The sequence below is a fragment of the Pyrus communis genome, chromosome 7 (genome assembly GCF_963583255.1).
Source record: "Pyrus communis chromosome 7, drPyrComm1.1, whole genome shotgun sequence".
Lineage (NCBI taxonomy): Eukaryota > Viridiplantae > Streptophyta > Magnoliopsida > Rosales > Rosaceae > Pyrus > Pyrus communis.
The window spans coordinates 2964499-2985048 of NC_084809.1; the positions used below are offsets into that span (position 1 = coordinate 2964499).

At 38.2% G+C, this 20550-nt stretch overlaps 4 protein-coding genes across 4 annotated transcripts; 1 reads left to right on the forward strand and 3 right to left on the reverse strand.

Moving 5' to 3' along the window:
• Positions 1–4131: 4131 nt before the first annotated feature.
• Positions 4132–5773, reverse strand: LOC137740981 (early nodulin-like protein 17). The gene is made up of 2 exons (XM_068480789.1): positions 5599–5773; positions 4132–4698 (listed from the first exon to the last, which is right to left on the reverse strand). The coding sequence occupies exons 1-2, from the start codon at positions 5771–5773 to the stop codon at positions 4352–4354; spliced, it is 522 nt and encodes a 173-aa protein (XP_068336890.1). The 3' UTR covers positions 4132–4351.
• A 714-nt stretch (positions 5774–6487) lies between these two features.
• LOC137739337 (early nodulin-like protein 16) lies at positions 6488–7462 on the reverse strand. The gene is made up of 2 exons (XM_068478897.1): positions 7279–7462; positions 6488–6702 (listed from the first exon to the last, which is right to left on the reverse strand). Exons 1-2 carry the CDS (start codon positions 7460–7462, stop codon positions 6488–6490), a joined length of 399 nt encoding a protein of 132 aa, XP_068334998.1.
• Positions 7463–8588: 1126 nt separating this feature from the next.
• LOC137740378 (chorismate mutase 1, chloroplastic-like) lies at positions 8589–11658 on the reverse strand. Its single transcript, XM_068480253.1, has 6 exons — positions 11411–11658; positions 10507–10732; positions 10335–10421; positions 9395–9538; positions 9132–9224; positions 8589–9040 (listed from the first exon to the last, which is right to left on the reverse strand). Exons 1-6 carry the CDS (start codon positions 11590–11592, stop codon positions 8801–8803), a joined length of 972 nt encoding a protein of 323 aa, XP_068336354.1. The 5' UTR covers positions 11593–11658; the 3' UTR covers positions 8589–8800.
• Positions 11659–13824: 2166 nt separating this feature from the next.
• Positions 13825–16122, forward strand: LOC137739338 (glycine-rich cell wall structural protein 1.0-like). The gene is made up of 2 exons (XM_068478898.1): positions 13825–13949; positions 15087–16122. Exons 1-2 carry the CDS (start codon positions 13825–13827, stop codon positions 16120–16122), a joined length of 1161 nt encoding a protein of 386 aa, XP_068334999.1.
• The last annotated feature ends 4428 nt before the right edge of the window (positions 16123–20550 follow it).

Below are 20550 nucleotides of genomic sequence, written 5' to 3' on the forward strand. Positions count from 1 at the left end.
ACTTGTTTTTGCCGTGCACATAATTTAGCAACAAGGACATAATTTAAAGAGGGTAGTTTCCCTCAGTCCTCACTCTGTAATTGTTGCATGAGAATATTTTTGTGACAAGGACATAATTTACAAGTACTTATATTGTGAATTCTTTTAAGGGAAATATAAAACACTTGGAAACATGTTTCCTAAGAAAGCCTTTCTATAATTTAAAAGTACTTCTAAGTGTTTCACCACATATATTCGTAAGTGGTTTTGGTTGTTAAGAAATATTTTTAACCCTTTTAAAAACAGTTACAAACATAACCTCACTAGCCCTCCTTGCTTATAATAATGTCTGAAAAAGTTTACACTTTTGAGAAGTGAGTTTTGAATATTTTCGAGCACCAATAATGGTCTTCAATTAGAACTTCAAAAACAAAAATGTCGGGGATGGGTGTCTAGAATAACCCTAACAGTTTTAGTTGGGTGGCACTAACATTCAAGACTTCAGTAAGCTAGAGTGGGTTGCTAAACTTACACACACATATATATAGATGGATAGACTGCAAAACGGCCTGTACTTATTTTAATCATACAACAATAACATGTCTTTCCTCTTAGCATCCACATCAAATCGTAAAATTACAGGTAAAAGCATAAGCAGCTCCCCATGCTTCTGAAAAAAGCACAATTTCAAAAAGCACAAATTTCTGTACGTGGATAGAAATAGATATTAAATACTGGTTTAACTTTCTCTCAGTCCAACCTTCGTAACAAGTATTCCAATTGAACTTCCTTTGTCATTGGCAATTTGGCATGATCCAATCCCCATATAAATCTGCAACCAAGGTTGGTTTTATCTTATAAACCAGGATGGGATTTTTCTTTTCCCCTTCGTACAAGGTCACTTCTTGCCCGTAAGTTTTCACCTTCATTTCCACCCTCTTTATGATTGCCTCCTCAACCGTTGGATATGTCAACAAGGCCATCACCTTGTCCCTGTTCTGAAAAAAATGAAGAAAACAGACTAAGAGCACGGAACATCCAAAACTACTCGTGACAAAAGGATAGAGAAATACATTCAAGACCATGTACCTGTTCGATAATGGCAGCTTCATAGGCATTTGGATTGGATCGAAATTTGCACTCTGCAACAAATTTACCATAATGGATTCTCTTAGACAGAGCCCGCGATCATAGGAATCCTGGTAAGCATTTAGAAATGCTAATTAAAAAAGTACTCGCAGTTAATTACCGAATCTATTAAGAGAAAGAAATCACGTGCATAATATTGTTCTAGAAGAAAATGAACAAGAAATGGATTGTGCTAAGGGTAAGATTAGGTACAGTTTGAATACCTGCAAGCACATTGTGTCACAAACAGCAGTTGAACCGTAGTTACCATCATCTCCTTCTTTACCCAGTCTTGGAATAATATCTCTGAAGTACATTTCCCAAACTTTTCTGTTTATGTTAATAGAGTTGGCAATGGGATGCAGAACCTGTTTGCAAGTTGGACATATATATTCAGATTCCGAATGAAAGTGGTTGCCACTCGGAAAATGAGAACAACGATTGCCGTTGCCTTACAACAATGGCAGTACAAATAGGACAGATGCAGAAAGCGGAGAGATAAAAAGAAAGCTCTCCTATTGGAAGGGCTAGATCATTGTAGTGAATTTTCAGTTTGACAATGACCAACAAGACGTTTCTTTAACTGTTTCCCATCGGCGTTAGATTTTATATGTCTAGTTTTTCGGTAAAATCAAATTTTTTTAACATATTTTTTGCTGCATATGGATACACATAATTGACTACCATTTTAAATTGATCTATGAATGTTACAGATCAAGTTATCTATTAAATAGTTTCGGATGTAATTTTCTTTTGAGCTCGTAATACCATCAAAAGACTCCGTTTTCTTTGCTTTAGACCATGTTGAGCTGAACACATCGGCCAAAAAAGAAAACAAAGCCCTCATGTTCAACACAACTTTCTCGATCACAATCAGCCCCGTTCAAGTTATTTATCAGACCTTTTCAAATGTTTCTCATAGTTTGTCCCTTGCAGCCTTGCAGGAGAGGGATAATGACAGTATGTTTTCAGAATTTTCTAAACTATTACATATATTCTTCAAATCATGTAAAAACCGAAAACAGCCACATGGAGGATCTGGAAGGCCATTGCCGTTTGACCCGGTCCCGTTGACAGTTGACTTCCAATCAACGCTGATTGGTCTATGTTGACTTTTTGGGTTTCGGTCGGACCCCTTCTAGATTAATTTCGATGTCCTGAACCTGTTTACGCGTCTGTTTCCCGAAATTCAATTGTCATAATATAGTTTTATTAATTGGTCACTTTATGTGCTTAGGTGTGTTTGTTAGTGGCGTTCCCATCTACCCTTGCTTGCACGGCTCTTCGCCAACGGTGTGAGGTGAGTGGACCCCTTCTAAAATGCATGTTTAATTGTAGAAATGCATACATGAAAAGCATGATTTAATGATTACGTTTTACGAAACGTTTTATAAGATATTATGTTATGTTGAAAAATTATTTTGGAATACCATATTTGATCGAACTAATGTCCTTTATAGTATATATGATGGATGACTATATACTATTTAGAACATGCTTTTACACACTTCTTTATAGTATAGATGATGGATGACTTTATGCTATGAAGATGTTTTGAGATATATGTACCTATGTTTGGAAAGACTATGTTCAATGTTTTGTGCGTATCTAGTGGTCACTGTTCCGCCTACGGGCGAGGGATATGGTTGTTGGCTTCGGGTCGAGAGACATGGAGATAACATTGGGCCGGGAAAAATAATCTCTGGCTTCTGGTGCATAGACATAGAATCTGGCATTGGGCCGAGAGATATTGTTATTGGATACCACTATTTGGCACACTATATACGAGATTTGTTTTATAAAGGTTTTCTGGCATTCTAGGGTTTTCGGAAAACCTATTACATATTACGCTATTAGTTTTCTTAAAACTTTGGGGGTTAGTATGTTGATAAATGTTTCAAAAAAAAAAAAAAAAAAAAAAATATATATATATATATATATATATATCAACATGATCCACTTATGTTTGTTTTGCGCTCCCTTAGGACTTAGATTCGAGGCGTACCATCCCGGCGTCAAGGCACTCCCGCATCGGCATCTTCAAGTCCTCTCGGCATAGGACCTACTCCTTTGTTCATTCAATTTTATATTATTTCCTTTCTAGTGTCTCGAATTAGTTATATATTTTGAACACGTTCCATAATTACATAAGCATTGTATTTAAATTTATAAGTTTTATTTATGTTCGTTACTTCACATGCATGTTAGTATGGCTTCGTCACCTTCAAATGTCGGCCACCACGTGCCTAGTCTGGTGTTTGGTAAATATCAGGGTCAAACGTGTCAAAATATGGGTTGGAATTCGTCCCCAAACCACAAAGGCACCCTGTGGTGGTTTATCAAACCATGTGATCTTATTTTTGCTAGTAACAACTCCCTTTCTGTAAGAAATGTGTTCTTCAGTGAAATGTAATCTAAGTACGAACTAGCTAGATTAATCTAATTATTGGGAAGCAAATGTATGTTTACAGGGATTGCGGTTGACAATAAGACCGAACCCATTGAAGTTTGAAGTGCTTTCGAACTGGTCGTACGACTGGTAGAACAAGTTCATCACAATGGACGCAACAAAGACTTGGTTTTGAGGGTCATCTCATATATGCTCGTGTAACCTGGATTTAATGCAAGTTTTCTTCTTGTGCATGGATCATTTGATTCATGTCTCTCTCTTTTAGAATTTAGAGGTGATGATTAATCATTAAGCCAATGCTAAGCTGTTTACCGATTGCATTTGTTCATCATCCGACGAGTATTCAATCACGTGATCGAAATTGATTGTAAACGATGAGTTAGAGTTGCATGGGTTGACCTTCAATCCGCCTGAGCTGTAGAGACGCTCAAAACGACACGCTTAAACGGTTGGATCCAGCTCCATGCTTGGAGGATCACGAAATAAAATACAGTCAATTTCCACAAACTTCAGGAATCAAGGCATGTGAATATACTCCAATAAATAAAGTATTCAAAATCATCCATTAAAATAACACTTAAAATCTTCCTCATTCAAAACACCATTGTCCAATTTCTACTCCATCAAGGTGAAACAAAAACAACACCAACAGATCACAAACCCCAAAAACCAAAAGAAAATTAGATCTAAGTAAAGTGGAAGGTAATCTCAATTTGCTTCAAAAATCAAGGGCTTAACTTACTTAGCTAGAAGAATAGTCTAATTTTGATATGGATAATCCTCACTGTTTAGTGAATTTCGATAATCCCATCAATGCTAGCTCAAGTTTAAGGATCATATGCGTTCACAGCGAACTAAAACGTCCCACATTGTGCCAATTGCGAAAACTGCGGGCAATACAAACTGGGACCCGAAAGCAGGTGTTAGGTCACTGCTCCTGCTCATCACTGGGGCAGCTTCGGGGGGTGGAGGCATGTTTTCAACTTTAACGGCGAGCTTCATGCCACCATAGCAGTACCCCTTGCTAGTAATGAAGTAGTAGTCCCTTGTCACATTCAGCGGAACCACATCTCTTCCGGCTCCGGTGGTCCAGTTGTGAAGGGGATGTTCAGCATCGCACGAGACATAGTTGGTCTGGTTCACCTCTATAACATCCATTTGGTTCCTATCATAAACAAAAACTAGAGAGAAAATAAAAACGGAATTAACAACTAGCTTAAAATATATGGTTTTCTACTTATTTGAAGTTTTCGTGTAGTATAGGGCAAATTTTTACCAAGGAATTGATTTCCGCACTCCTATTCATTTTCGGATTTCCCTTTAGTTTACTAACCAAAAGATACATTAAAATATGAAAGTAAATTGTTGTATAACAATCATATAATAAGACAGGAACTGTGACAGTGGCTTTCTTAACAGAAAAAGCCAAAAAGCCAAGTGGAAAACAACTAGAAAAAGTTGCATATCTGAATCAGCCAGGATGATAGATACAAAATACTAAAACATAACAGAAATCTTGTATGCTGTGGACTTTGAAGATAATTACCAAAATTTAAATGCTCCTTCTTCCTTTTCCTGCATATTTTTTTCAGTAGGCAAATCTGAGTTTTAACATTTTAATACTTAAATAATTAACTAAGATTTAGCATAAGCCTTACACAGCAAGAAACAAAATTCAGAAAAACTCCGTAATTGGTAATCTGATTATATTTAAACTGTTTATAACAAATTTAAGCAATTAAAGTAACCACACATGCATTCTCATAACTTGAATGACCAAAATTGTAATCATTTCTTCCTTTTTCCTGCATTTTCAGCAGGAAAAACTGAATTTGAACTTGAACATTACACATCAGGAAAAAAACATTTACAAAGAAGTGCTTTTATTTCATCAAAGAAAAATGGAAAAAGCAGATTTTAAGCACAACCCTTTACGCCATTTTCACATCTAACACACTCACATGCATCATCAACCAAATAATAGAAAATTTGATCTGTGAATTAACTAACAGAACAAATACCATTGACAGAAAAGCAAATACTTAATGGATCTGAGAGAAGAGAAAGAAAGGTTAGCTTACAGAGCCAGTCTCCATTGTAAAAGTGCTTATCCTGAGCCCAAATAGTATAGTTCACATTGCTGGTCCAACCCACGTTCCCGCCCACCATATATCTCGTAGCTGATGCTTCTGGAAGTTCCATCACCACCACCAAGCACAAAAGCACCACCACCGCCGTAGCTCTCTCCTTCTCCATTGCTCTCTCTCTCACTCTATCAGTCTCTCACAAGCAGTAACAGTTGCTCTGGAAAGCTCTGTCTAGAAAAGCACTTTGCTTTTGAGCTTTTAGTTTTGCTGGGTTAGTTTGTTTGTATAAGGTTTCAGTTTCCAGATCTACAGGTACCGCGGGCTACTTGTCCAGACAACTTGGGTTCCTATGTGCAATATTATATTTCTCTTGTTTGACCTTTTATGTTAAAAAATGTTAAAGCTGTGCCTGTTCATAATTGCAAGAACCTAATTGTTTATACATTAATTAAGTTTGAGAGTTTAGTGATTAAAAATAAATAGATTAAGATTAAGTGTTGGTTGATTACCGTGTTCAAACCAGGTTAATCGGACAATCTTCTCTTGTCTGAATGTGCAGTTGTCAGTAATCTTACGTTTAACGGCAGTTTTACTGCTTTCGAAGTTAATTAGGCAATCTTGTAAGTTAAATCTTAGAGCAAAATGGTGAAATCCAGCTCAAAGTTACTTGTGGGTTATGGATTTCTTTAAAGAACCAAACAATGAGAAGCGAAATTCGATGCGGAATTCAATGTGATTTTGAATCGCACAATCACGTTGTGTTAAAACACTGAACGTGTTTGTAATTCATGACATATCAATTACATAGTACAACTCTATTAAAACACACAGATTATTACCGTCACATGATCACACTGATCCAGAATACTAAAACACGACATAACTAAGGCATGTTTTCAACTTCAACGGCAATCTTCATGCCACCGTAGCAGAACCCATTGCTACTAATGAAGTAGTAGTGCCTTGGCTCATTCAGTGGAACCAGATCTCTTCCGGCTCCGGTGGACCAGTTGTGAAAGGGGATTTTCAGCATTGCACGAACATAGTTTGTCTGGTTCACCTCTAGAACATCCTTTTGGTTCCTCTCATACACAAAAACTGGTGGAAAAAGAAAAACAGAAATAGCAACTACTACTAGCATAAAATATATAGTTTTCTTGGTAGTAAATTAATATTTGGTACTTGTTTATTTGAAGTTTTCGTGTAGTGTTGGGTGAATTTTTACTAAGAAATTGATTTCTGCACATTCCTGTTCATTTTCGAGATTTCTGTTTCATCCACTACCCTTTAGAACTAACCAAAATATACATTAAAATATGGAAGTAAATTGTTGTACGACAAAATAAATTGTTGTAAGACAAACATATAAGAAGACACTGGCTTTTCTACATAGAAAAAACCAAAAGACACATGCATTCTCATAACTTGAATAACCAAATTTTTTTCCTGCATTTTTCAGCGGAAAAAACTGATTTTTAACTTGAACTTTACACATCAAGAAATCAACTTTAAAAAAAAAAAAAATGCTTTTATTTCATCAAACAAAAGGAGAAGAGCAGATTTTGAGCACAACCCATTAGGCCATTTTCACGTCTCACACAGTCGGAAGCATCATCAACCAAAAAAATAAAAAATTTGAGCTGTGAATTAACAAAGGGAGAACAAAAATAAAACATTGACAGAAAAAGCAAAAATTTAATGGATCAGAGTTATCCTGAGCCCAAAGAGTGTAGTTGACGTTGCTAGTCCAACCCATGTTCCCTCCCACTGTATATCTCGTAGCGGATGCTTCTGGAAGTTCCATCACCACCACCAAGCACAAAAGCACCACCACCACAATACCTCTCGCTTTCTCCATTGCTTTCTTACTCTACCAGTCTCTCCCAAGCAGTTGCAGTTGCTCCGGACAGCTGTGTCTAAAAAGCATTTGCTTTTCAGCTTTTTGAGCTACTTATCTAGAAAATTTAAGTTACAGTACATTTGATGCTCCGTATTTAAACCATCCCTTAAACAAAAGAATATTTCTACTACCGTCTAATGTGTAATGAATGACATTTTTTTCTTTAGCTAATGTTAAGCTTGGTGCATAAAGTCTACACATCTACACTCGATGCTACGTATTTAAACCCCTCCTAAAACAAAAGAATATTTCTACTAGCGTCTAATGTGTAATGAATGACATATTTTTCTTCAACTATGGTTTAGCTAGGTGCATAAAGTCTTCACATTTAAACCCCTCCCTAAAACAGAAGAATATTTCTACTAATATCTAATATGTAATGAATGACATCTTTTTCCTCTGCTATGGTTTGGCTAGGTTCACATAAGTTTGTGGACCAAGCAAGATCAAGTTATTCAAAGCAAACCAAATCAAATAGGGTTATGATAGTTGTCGTTTGGCACGTTGTAAACCGTGTGCCTTTTCAGATAAAAGCACAAATGCACAAGACCCAAATCTAATCCACCTGCTTTTTCTGTGCACATAGTTTAGCAACAAGGACATAATTTAAAGAGGGTAGTTCTCCTCAGTCCTCACTCTGTAAATGTTGCATGAGAATATTTTTGTAACAAGGACATAATTTACAAGTACTTATATTGTGAATTCTTCTAAGAGAAACATAAAACACTTGAAAACTTGTTTCCTAAGAAAGCGCTACTATAATCTAAAAGTACTTCTAAGTTTTCCGCCACATATATTCATAAGTGGTTTTGGTTGTTAGGAAATATTTTTAACCCTTTCAAAAACAGTTACAAACATAACCTCACTAGCCCTCCTCGCTTATAATAATGTGTGAAAAAGTTTACACTTTGAGAAGTGAGTTTTGAATATTTTCGAACGCCAATAACAGTCTTCAATTGGAACTTCGAAAACAAAAATAATGGGGATGGGTGTCTAGAATAACCCCAACAGTTTTAGTTGGGTGGCACTGACATTCAAGACTTCAGTAAGCTAGAGTGAGCTGCAAAACTTACACACACATATATATAGATAGATAGACTGCAAAACGGCATATACTTATTTTAATCATACAACAATAACATGTCTTTGCACCCCTCTTAGCATCCACATCAAATCGTAAAATTACAGGTAAAAGCATAAACAGCTCCCCATGCTTCTGAAAAAAGCACAATTTCAAAAAGCACAAATTTATGTACGTGGATAGAAATAGATATTAAATACTGGTTTAACTTTCTCTCAGTCCAACCTTCTTAACAAGTATTCCACTTGAACTTCCTTTGTCATTGGCATGATCCAATCCCCATATAAATCTGCAACCAAGGTTGGTTTTATCTTATAAACCAGGTTGGGATTTTTCTTTTCCCCTTCATACAAGGTCACTTCTTGCCCGTAAGTTTTCGCCTTCATTTCCACCCTCTTTATGATTGCCTCCTCAACCGTTGGATATGTCAACAAAGCCATCACCTTGTCCCTGTTCTGAAAAAAATGAAGAAAACAGACTAAGAGTGCGGAACATCCAAAACTACTTGTGACAAAAGGATAGAGAAATACATTCAAGACCATGTACCTGTTCGATAATGGCAGCTTCATAGGCATTTGGATTGGATCGAAATTTGCACTCTGCAACAAATTTACCATAATGGATTCTCTTGGACAGAGCCTGCGATCATAGGAATCCCGGTAAGCATATAGATATGCTAATTTAAAAACTACTCACAATTAATTACTGAATCTATTAGGGCCAAGAAATCACATGCATAATATTGTTCTAGAAGAAAATGAACAAGAAATGGATTGTGCCAAGTATAAGATTAGGTACAATTTGAATACCTGCAAGCACATTGTGTCACAAACAGCAGTTGAACCGTAATTACCATCGTCTCCTTCTTTAACCAGTCTTGGAATAATATCTCTGAAGTACATTTCCCAAACTTTGCTGTTTATGTTAATAGAGTTGGCAATGGGATGCAGAACCTGTTTGCAAGTTGGACATTTATATTCAGAATGAAAGTAGCTGCCACTCAGAAAATGAGAACAACGATTGCCGTTGCCACACAACAATGGTAGTACAAATAGGACCGATGCAGAAAGCAGGGAGATGAAAAGAAAGCCCTCCTATTGGAAGGGCAATTGGGTGGGCAAGATCATTGTAGTGAACTTTCAGTTAAACAATGACCAACAAGACATTGCTTCTTTAACTGTTTCCCATCGGTGTTAGATTGTAAATGTCTAGATTTTTGGTAAAATCAAATTTTCTGAATATATTTTTTGTTGCAGACGGATATACATAGTTGACTACCATTTTTAATTGATCTAGGAATGTTACAGATCAAGTTATCTCTTAAATAGTTTTAGATATAAATTTCTTTTGAGCATGTAATACCATGAAAAGACTCCGTTTTCTGTGCTTTAGACCATGTTGAGTTGAAAACATCGACCAAAAAAGAAAATAAAACCCCCATGTTCAACACAACTTTCTCAATCACAATCAGACTCGTTCAAGTAATTTATGAGACCTTTTCAAATGTTTCTCATGGATTGTCCCTTGCAGCCTTGCAGGGGAGGGGTAATAACCGTATGTTTTCAGAATTATCTAAACTATTACATATATTCTTAAAATTATGTAAAAACTGAAAACAGCCACATGGAGGATATGGGAGGCCATCGCCGCACCAGGCCTGCATGTGGCCCTTCTGCTGTTCTTAAGTAAAGATAAGCACAAGCTTGGGCATAATCAACTTCATTGTTCCTAATTTATGTTATGTTTTACCTGAGGGTAGTGCAGAGGTGGCAACACTGGTTCAGGTACATCATCTGGAAAGAAAGGATGCTCATCAGGACTGCTGAATCTTCCCACCTAATCGCAACGCAAAGTCAATAAGAAACCCCACAATAATCCTCTCCCCGAGTGTTCTTATTGTTCACGTTGAGATTTAGCATACCTGGCCATGAAGTTTTTCTGTTTCTTTAAGAATGTGTTCTACCAAGGAGCCGTGGAACCAATCAACAGGGAGAGCATTGGGGTCATATGTAGGCAAATTATGACAATATTGAGCTCTCTCCAACAGGCTAAAAATTATGCTATCCTCCTGCCGGATCAAAGAATGTCTTATACCTTCTAGGGTCAAACTATCGGTTTCATCCACCCTTTTCTTCGTAGCCAATGATCTTCACAAATAGGCAGCATAGTATTAGAACCTAGCCAAAGTAAATTGAAAGCAAGATGCTCCTAATCAACCCAGTAATCAATAATATGCATTTTTACGACAAACGATGGAAAAGTTAAACGATAGTATTTTCATTCATAATTCACAGTAAAAGTGAATTTCAAGCTATAATTGTCCATGGCTTTTAAAATTTGAAATCACAACATTATATCTTATCAATACAAGAAAAAATATCTCTTTCATTGTAAACAGTTCTATCACTCAACTAACCGGAAACTTGAACTAACCAGATTACTTGGACTAGAACTAACAGGAATACTTGCACTGGAATTAACCGGAGTACTTGAAGTAGCCCGACTAATTAATCAATCCATCAAGCAAAAACTCCCTAACAATTAACCAAAACAATCAAGTGCTGGAATACTATTCCAAAATAATATCTTCGAACAATCGATGTAGTTTATATGAATTGGAGTACTTAACAATTGGCATAGTTGGATAATATGTGCACAGAAAAAAATAAAAGCATGCCAATTTCCAGGAAAAAGAATAACAATACAAAAGCAGAATATACATAGAAATCTCATAAAAACAGAATAACCAAGAGAACCATAAAAGAACAAACATGGAAAATCATAAAACCCAACAAGTTAAGGCAAAAGGGTTATTGTATTTGTACCCAATGGAGGTCGAAGCAGCCTGGACAGACAAATTCGGTTTCTTTGGCAAGGAAGAACTGAGGCATGCGAAACTGTTGGATTGCATTGCTTTCAAGGGCAGTAAATAATTGGGTCTTGAACTGGAACCGTGGGGAGATGAAAGAGTGGCAGGAGAGGAGGCCATCAGCAGCTTGGCCTCCATTGATGAGAGAGAGACAGAGAGATGGGTTCTTTGAGAAATCAGGAGAAAGAATGAAGGAATTGGACTGGGACTATGGTGTTGGTGGGAAAGGAGATGGAAAGGGGGTAGGTGTAGAGGTTGAATTGGAGGTGGGTGGGCTGAGGAGAGCATGCACTCAACGCAAAAATGATCCCTTCACATTACTTTTTTTGTGTATTTTGTGAGACTTGTGTCTTGATTGGTTCCACGCATGTGGGACATTTGAGTTTGAGCACATTTTCGATTTAATAATGCAATTTAATGTGTAAATTTCTCTTGACATGACATTGAATTCTTTCCATGTTATTTCTTATCCTCTTATTGAAATAAAACTTACTTTATATGTCATAATTGATGCGATATTTTAAGTCAATTATGCTCTTATCTTACGGATCAAACACTCACAATTATATGGAAACGTTAAAACATATAACCATAAGCGATTGACTTGAAATAAATAATAGTTCTTACCAACCCAATTACGCACTTTATTACGGATCATACACGCACAATTTTCTTCCACAAATTGTGAGTGGTTGCTTTAGGTGGATGGAACAAGCAACGGTTCTCACCAACCCCATGACTTGCTCAGTCTAGTCTTCAATTTAAATGTGTTTTATGAACAGTTTGAGAATTATGACAATTTTTTTCACACGGAGTTAGTTAAGAAAAAAGAACAAGACAAAAATGGCCATGAGCAACCTCTTATTATACGACATTTGTGAGTTTAAGAATTATTTATTGATTAAATATTGACTGATCACTTGAGCTTTTGTTTTCCTTCAATTTTTATTTGAATTAACATTGCTTTGTTTAAGCATCTAGTGGTGAAAGAATATAACTGGGTGGAATAGTAGGCCAGGCAACTACTCTTAATTAAGCGTTTCTTCAGAATGAGAGATTTTTTAGTGTGTCCGAAATACATAACGATACACCACATGTCATTATTCAATTGAATGAAGACTTGAAAACACTTTGCTCCACTAGCATAATAAAATATGGCGTACCGTCTTGTATTCTAGGCAGACTGAAAAATCACTCTTCCACGAGAAATGTGTTAGAATAAACTATATAAGGCCATATGCTTGTATAACAAGTTAAGAACCATATATAAATTGACGACAAATTAAAACTATTCTTATTCCGTTTATAATTGTTACTTTGGCATTCACTACGAAAATATGAAAGCTCGTTCTTAACAGGCAAGGCATAAGAAAATCAAACGTGAGCAATACCCAATAGTGGCACGCCTGTAATCGAAAATCAACTATTCAAAGTTCACGTGGCCTCCTTGTAGCCCTAAGTGCAATCTTTGAATAAACAATATTACCTACATTAGGAGGGTAGGAGAGTGAGCTAAGCATCATAATGCGCTAACAATAATATGGTTTAAATTTGTTTTTAGCAAGAATCAAACCTAAAATATTTCACTTACAAGTGAAGAGGAATACCACTAAATCGTAATACTAAATGAAAGCTCTAAGTGCAGTCTTCAAAGCATTTGAGAATCACACTCGAGGGACATTTGTGTTCACCACCATCTCTCCATTCAAACTACCTAGACAACGACAAGGAGTAGATACAATATTGCAACAAAGGTATTCCCAAAACAGTACAACGATGCTTAAACATAGTCCTACTCCTAACTCCTGCAAGATTCGGATCTCTTGCCGTTCCAAATACTAAAATCTTCATAGGCAATTGAACTTACAAACATAAAAATAGACCGCCAACATCCAACAAGTTGACCTCAGGAATTGGAGAGAGCAGCAAAGGGTTTACAAATGTACCATATCACAAGCAATGCAAGCACTCTGTTACATGTATTTGTTCGGAAATCGGATTGGCAACATGTAACAGGCTTTGTCTGGGTTCGATTCCTCGATTCCTTGATTCCTACCCATTTGAATGATTCCTCGAGCCGTTCTTGGTTGGACCAACCCGACTTCCGACAAATCTTTCTGGCAAGAACCACCGCTGACAATAATTTTGCTCAATTTGACAAGATTAGTAGTGACAATCAAGTCTCAAAATAAGACATAATTAACAAGAAAATTTCATATTAGAATGCTCCATCATATAAACTTTAGGATTTAAAAATTCATGCTAAGCTCTAAAAGCCTCAAAACGGTGCCAAATACTCAATTGACACCCAACCTTGCTGCAATTCTATCGGCTAGACAGGTACAACACGTGCCATATATTAGGGTGGATATGCACATCCATAAGCTACCGAAAACCACTCCTGCAGTAGTAAGAACATCAACATCACCAAATCCAACACCTGTTATGGTCACAACTGATAGATACAGGGAGTTCTGTAAGCTCAGATTCGCTGTGTAATGAAACCCAAACATCCCTATCAATACAAAGATAAATGGTGCCACCATTGGAGCTAACAACTCTACCCAACTTACAAAACCGTCCGAATTATCTCCGCTGATACCAAAACACAACAGTAATCTTACTACTAGATTAAGCAAAATATCACATACGGACATCAAACATACTTCCCCCCAGTAGCTCAGAAGCACATAAACAAAATAACTCAGTAATTCCACGAATACTTTCCCCCAAGTGGTGTTCGGAACTATATCGCCATAACCTACTGTTGTCATTGTTTCCGCCGTGATAGCGAGTGCTAAAACGAAACATCGTAACTTTCTCCCTTTGGTACGGTCAATAAAATCATGCCTAAACCAGAAGCATAATAATAAAACTATAGCATACATACCTGGCCAGATAAAGGCTTCCCAACGCTTAGAAGTCGGTGGTGGTGCTAGAGGTGGAGGTGGTGGAGTAAGTAGTGGAGGTGGAAATTGTTGTGCTAGGATAGCACCAAACCACGCGGAACCAACTCAAGCTAACCCACAGGAAATTTATCAAATGAAAATGCAAGAACAAAATATAAAAGACACAAAGATTTTAACGAGGTTCCTCCACAGTCAATGTAACTGGAGTACGTCCTCGGAGCAGTAGGAGCTCACCCAATAATCCACTATCAACCAAATGAGAGTTTACAAAGTGTTGGCAATCTCACAACCCAAAAGCCCAATACACCCAATAGCTCTCACACACCAAAGAAACAAATAGAGGAAGAAATATAATGAATAATTTCTTCTCTATACATATAGCTCAAAGCTATTACAACAACAACTACTTTGGTGGATGATTACTAACCAATTGAAGCAGCATCTTCTCTTCTCTCTTTGCAGCTCCTTTAGCTCTCTGCAACTCTCCTTAGCTCTCTGCAAAAGGAGCTATTTTCTTCTCAGCCGAACAATGAGCTCTCACTCCCTTTTTTCTCTACAAAGAAAAGAACTCTTTCTTTTCTCTAGTTTTTATGCCAAAACCAAAGCTCACGGGTGGTGAAGGGAACCAAAACATTTTCTTTTCCCTCTTTTCCTCCCCAAAACAAGGAAAGATGTTTCCCCTTTTTATTTGTTAATTCTAAAGTATGGCCACTTATTCAACAGAAATGAAGGTGGAGGTGGAAGAATTGGCCATCGAAGTGGAGGGAAGCGTGGAAAGGGTGGTGGTGGTAATGGTAGCGAAGATGGAAATGAAGGAGGTGGAAGTGGTATAGGCGGAGATGGTGGTGGTAGAGATGGAGATGGAGGTGGTGCTATTGGTGGAAGTGGTGGAGGAAGTAGTGGAGGTGGAAGTGGTGGCCATCGAAGTGGAGGGAAGCGTGGAAGGGGTGGTGGTGGTAATGGTAGTGAAGATGGAAATGAAGGTGGCGGAAGTGGTATAGGCGGAGATGGTGGTGGTAGAGATGGAGATGGAGGCGGTGCTATAGGTGGAAGTGGTGGAGGAAGTGGTGGCCATCGAAGTGGAGGGAAGCGTGGAAGGGGTGGTGGTGGTAATGGTAGTGAAGATGGAAATGAAGGTGGTGGAAGTGGTATAGGCGGAGATGGTGGTGGTAGAGATGGAGATGGAGGTGGTGCTATTGGTGGAAGTAGTAGAGGAAGTAGTGGAGGTGGTGGATGTGGTATAGGCGGAGGTGGTGGTGGTAGAGATGGAGGTGGCGCTATATGTGGAAGTGGAGGAGGAAGTAGTGGAGGTGGAAGTGAAGGTGGAGGTGGTATCGGCGGAGGTGGTGGTGGTAGAGATGGAGGTGGTGCTATAGGTGGAAGTGGTGGAGGGGGTGGAAATGGAGGTGGTGGATGTGGTATATGCGGAGGTGGTGGTGGTAGAGATGGAGGCCGTGCTATAGGTGGAGGTGGAAGTGAAGGTGGAGGTAATGGTGGAAGAATTGGACGTCGAAGTGAAGGTGGTGGTAGAGTTGGGGATGAAGGTGGTAGTAGTGGAGATGGAAATGGAGGTGGTGGATGTGGATGTGGTATAAGCGAAGGTGGCGGTCGTAGAGATGGAGGTGGTGCTAGAGATGGTGGAGCCGGTGGTGGAAGTGGTGGTGGAGGAAGTGGTAAAGATGGAAGTGAAGGTGGAGGTGGTGGAAGAGGTGGAAATGAAGGTGGTGATGGTGGTGGTTGTAGAGGTGGAGGTCGTTGAAGCGGAAATGAAGGTGTAGGTAGTGTTGGCGGAGGTGGAAAAGGAGGAGTTAAAGGTGGAGGCAATATTGGAGGTGAAGGCAGCGGGGGTGGAGGTAAAGGAATTGAAGGTGGCGGTGGTGGTGGTGGAAGGATAAGTTGACGGAGGGGATCTACGGGCCTATGCTCAAATGGCACCGCGGGGAAAGGCAAGGGGTGAAAAGTGGTGGCGATGGACGGCAAAAGAATGGTGGAGCAACAATTACCAAACGAGTAATTGTACTTCGCAGGGTGATCAATTCCGTGTTGCTCAACCTCACCTTCATCCTGCTCATATTGATCATCATCACCTTTAAAATGGAACCATAACATTCCTCCGCTTCACAACCATCTCTACATTGCAGCAAGCAAACACAAGCAATCAAACTCCATTAAACAAACAAACCAAAAAAGATGATACCTTTCTAACATCATGATCGGTCTAAGATATTTCCAGTGAGAGACGGAACAAATTACAACATATATTTAAAACAAGATACACATATATTCAAGCCGAAAACTAACAAAATAACAATACCCATTTAAACAAGATACACAAATATTCAAGCTGAAAACTAACAAAATAACAATACCCATTTAAACAAGACACACAAATATTCAAGCTGAAAACTAGATTATGGAACGACAATTTACTTTGCTTCATATCAAACATAAAAACAAAATATAAATTATCTCTACTCCCCCTCACTCCCATTTCCAGAAACAAAAGGGGAACAAATTATGGTACAAGAAAGTGAAGCGACAAGTGGACTATCCTTTTTGAACATTGTATTAAAATGCCAAAAATTACATTAAAAACGTACCACTGGAGCTCTTCCCTTGGGAATGAGGATGAATGAGGAGGTGAGCTGAAGAAGGACGAGTTGAGCTAAAGAAGGACGAGTTGAGCTGAAGGAGGACGAGTTGAGCAGGGGTTTTATACTGAGATTTTTGCCGGGTTTAAGTTTGTACGGGTACGGTAAATAATCTCTCCAGGAATTTTAATAAGGGAACGGGTGGGTAAAGTTGGGCGGGCCGGTAAGAATTGCACGGGTGGGCGGTTGGATTTTTGCTCATTGAATTCTGAATTTGAGCCATTGAATTTTGATCTAAACGGCTCACAATAAAAGAGTTCAAACAAGCTTACTGTAAAATTGGGTCCTCCACTCTCTACATTACTTTTGTCTCTCTCTCCCATCTTCAACCTCACCCCTTACTCATTTTTCCCCCCTCTTCCCCACCCGGGACAAAATCTCAATTTCAAAATCCGCCCCAATATCCAAAATTAATTCAAAAACCGTCCCAATGTCAAAATGATTCATGTGTTATAGTCATATAGCCAATTTAGTCCCCGTATTTTCTATTTGGCTAATTTAGTCCTCGTGTTTGTCTATGTTAGCCAAATAAGAACATTTTATTCAATCTCCTTTTAAAAAGTCATAAGAAAAATTATATGAGATATAATTACCATTTTTCTTTATAGAAAATGAAAATCAATGAGAAATAACACGTATAAGAGATAAAACTTCCAATCTGAAAAATTATTAGGTTGTGACTTAGAAAAGAGAGGGAGTAATATTAGGGAGGAGGTCAGGGAGTTGGGAGGAAAATAATTTTTCTTTTAATTTTTAAATTTTAAATATTTTTAAATATTTTAAATCAAATAAATAATTTTATAAATTAGTTTATAATAATTTATAATTTTTTTTTTATAGAAATTAGATGGAAATGTCCTTAATTGGCTAACAGTGATAAATACAAGGATCAAATTGACCAAATTGAAAACACATGTACTAAATTGACCAAATAACTAAAACACAGAGACCATTTTAATATTTAAGCCTAACCAATAACTCTCTCACTATTAAATTTCTCATCATTGTATAAATTTTTTTGTCCATACTACCCACGTGGACAACACATGAACCATTGTAGATAGTAAAAAATCGTCATTTTGACCTTCTTAGATGAGTCGTTGATAAACATAAGTCAATAAATCTTAGAAGGCCAAGTATTTACCATTAATATCCAAAACTTAACACCCAATTTTATAAATGCCATTTTTTATAAAACTGTTAAATATAACAGAAAACTCATGTGAATAAACCTAAATATCTTCAAAATCTAAAACCCATTTGCACATAAAAGCTAAAACATATCTCTTCTACATCGTTGTTCAAAGTGCTAGGCCGCCCTCGAAGTTGGTCATTTAAACTTGTGCAAGTTTGATGGAGTGGAAATTTATGGAGCCCATGGATACCTGACAGATCAATTTCTAAATGATCAAGTGAATGATTGAACAGACCAATATGATGGATATATGCAGAATCGTTGTCGATTTGCTCTGGAAGTCGTTGAAGCTGTTATTGAGATATGAACGGATAAAGTTGGAATTAGATTATCTCCATTTGCCAACCACATGAAATCAGGGGATCAGATCCGAAAGTGTTGGGCCTTTATCTGGCCAATTCATTAAACAAATATGGGATCTTGACATATGATTGAACCGAAGATGAAGACGGAGAAAAGAATGATTGCCCTCCGTCTTGTACCCATGAGAAGGGCTTTTAATTTGCTCCTGATGGTTACGACAAGGAAGATAGGAAAAATGTTGCAGCTGAGGACCGCACATATCTTATTGCTTATGGCTAACCCAAACTTTTCATCATTGAAAAAACGCCTCAATTTATGCTTATTTGGTTTTAATTTTGATATTTAAGTCTATTTAAGTGGATTTTCTGTCTTTTTTTGAAAACTTTTATAAAATGTGATATTTATGAAATTATGTATTAAAATTTGACTATTATCGATAAAAAGATAAGTGGAAGGGACAGGGGAGGGGTAGGATGGAGATTTTGCGCCTGAGAGGTATTGTGCAAAGGTAAGTGACTTTGTAATTCTAAATTGACGATTATACACCTGGATCCACGTTGGCTGCCGCCATGTACCCCGGGACTTTTTTCTGTTTAACAGAATGAAACGCTCCTTCGATTGCGTTTCGATAGCGGCCGGCGCCTCCTAGTCGTTGCTGCCGTCCTAGAGGCCAGTGTTCTTAACCAAAGCTGAACGCAAGCAGTGAGCCCTCCAACTATGCAGAGAGGAAGCGGAACAACATAAAAACCGACAACACCATCATGCCGTCCCGAATCCCTTCAATTCCGTCCCCGCCACCGTTTCTGATCGAGAGCGGGAATCGAAGAGGCGGAATCGTGACCGAGGCCGGGAATGGAACCGTGATCGTGAACGTGAAGACGAGGCCAAGCAGCGGGAGCGAGAGAAGGTGCAGGAAGCAGCCGAAGAAGCGCGAGAACAACCCGGCGAGAAGTTCCGGCTCAATTTCGATTGGGATGGCACGGAGGACACTTCTCGTGACATGAATCCCTTGTACCAAAACACTCACGTGGCGCAACTCAACTGTTTCATTCCTGTCGTATCGTATGCAACCGGAGCCTCCCCTTGGTCTTCTCAAACTCCCGCGCAGGCAATTTCATATTCGAACTGAATAATTTAACGAAACCAAGGAAATTGGGCGCCCTCAGCTAACAGTAACAAATATGTGACCGTTTGATGCCTGGGTTTGAATTGGACTCGAAACTCACTATATTCAATGTATGTTGCGCATAATATGATACGAGAAAATTCGAGACTACACACATCAAATTGGGAGTACTGGTAGTGCGGGGAAGACCGATGTGACGACAATGTTCTTGACTTTGCATGACAAGGATGTGTTTTATGAACTCTAGCAAAAAGCCAAGCAGGAACTGATTGAGAGTTGTAGTTATGTTCCTCCTGAACTGGGAAAACATGCATAAGGATAGCATCAAAATTCAAGGCGGTACAATTTTGATCGACCTCCTAGATCCTAAGCATAACAGAACTATTTAAGTTGTGTGATTGTGAGCAAAGGGAGATGCCAAGTGAGATGCATGGTAGTGTTTTAGGCAGGGGCAGGAAAGGGAATTTAAACTTGTAAGTCATAGGTAGCTCGCTCTTTGAGGCTGTTTAAGGAGGAGAAATTTTTAGTTTGACGGTCACACGTATTATAACATGAATGAATTGATAGTACCATGACGATCACACCAAAACATTACTCAAAGGGAAAGCATACTAGGACGGGCAGATGGGTTCAAAGCCCCTTGTTTGGAGGAAGACTTCTGCAACTTTCATTGTTGTGGACATGAATCAAGCATCACATTAGGAACAAAATTCGTTATTCACATCCTTTTTTTATTACTGTTAGCTGAGGGCACGCAATTTCCTTACTGCGCCATTTCCTGGTGAAATAAAACCAAGGAAACTGCGCAGTCCACTTAACATATTATGGTTAGGTGGTCCTTCAGTTAAAGTCTAGAGACGACTTGTGAGCAGCATTTGCAACCTCTAAACTGAAGTCTTCGCAAAGACTTCA

Excerpts from the sequence above, each read along its gene's own strand:
- LOC137740378 (XM_068480253.1), bottom strand. The coding sequence starts at position 11,592 with ATGGAGGCCAAGCTGCTGATGGCCTCCTCTCCTGCCACTCTTTCATCT. Across the intron at positions 10,422-10,506 it reads CAGAAAAACTTCATGGCCAG|GTGGGAAGATTCAGCAGTCC; the intron begins GTATGCTAAATC and ends CGTTGCGATTAG. Across the intron at positions 9,225-9,394 it reads GTGACACAATGTGCTTGCAG|GCTCTGTCCAAGAGAATCCA; the intron begins GTATTCAAATTG and ends CTATGATCGCAG.
- LOC137739337 (XM_068478897.1), bottom strand. The coding sequence starts at position 7,462 with ATGGAGAAAGCGAGAGGTATTGTGGTGGTGGTGCTTTTGTGCTTGGTG. Across the intron at positions 6,703-7,278 it reads TTTTTGCTTTTTCTGTCAAT|TTTTTGTGTATGAGAGGAAC; the intron begins GTTTTATTTTTG and ends TTTTTCCACCAG.
- LOC137739338 (XM_068478898.1), top strand. The coding sequence starts at position 13,825 with ATGCACATCCATAAGCTACCGAAAACCACTCCTGCAGTAGTAAGAACA. Across the intron at positions 13,950-15,086 it reads TGTAAGCTCAGATTCGCTGT|AAATGAAGGTGGAGGTGGAA; the intron begins GTAATGAAACCC and ends CTTATTCAACAG.
- LOC137740981 (XM_068480789.1), bottom strand. The coding sequence starts at position 5,773 with ATGGAGAAGGAGAGAGCTACGGCGGTGGTGGTGCTTTTGTGCTTGGTG. Across the intron at positions 4,699-5,598 it reads TTACAATGGAGACTGGCTCT|TTTTTGTTTATGATAGGAAC; the intron begins GTAAGCTAACCT and ends TTTTCTCTCTAG.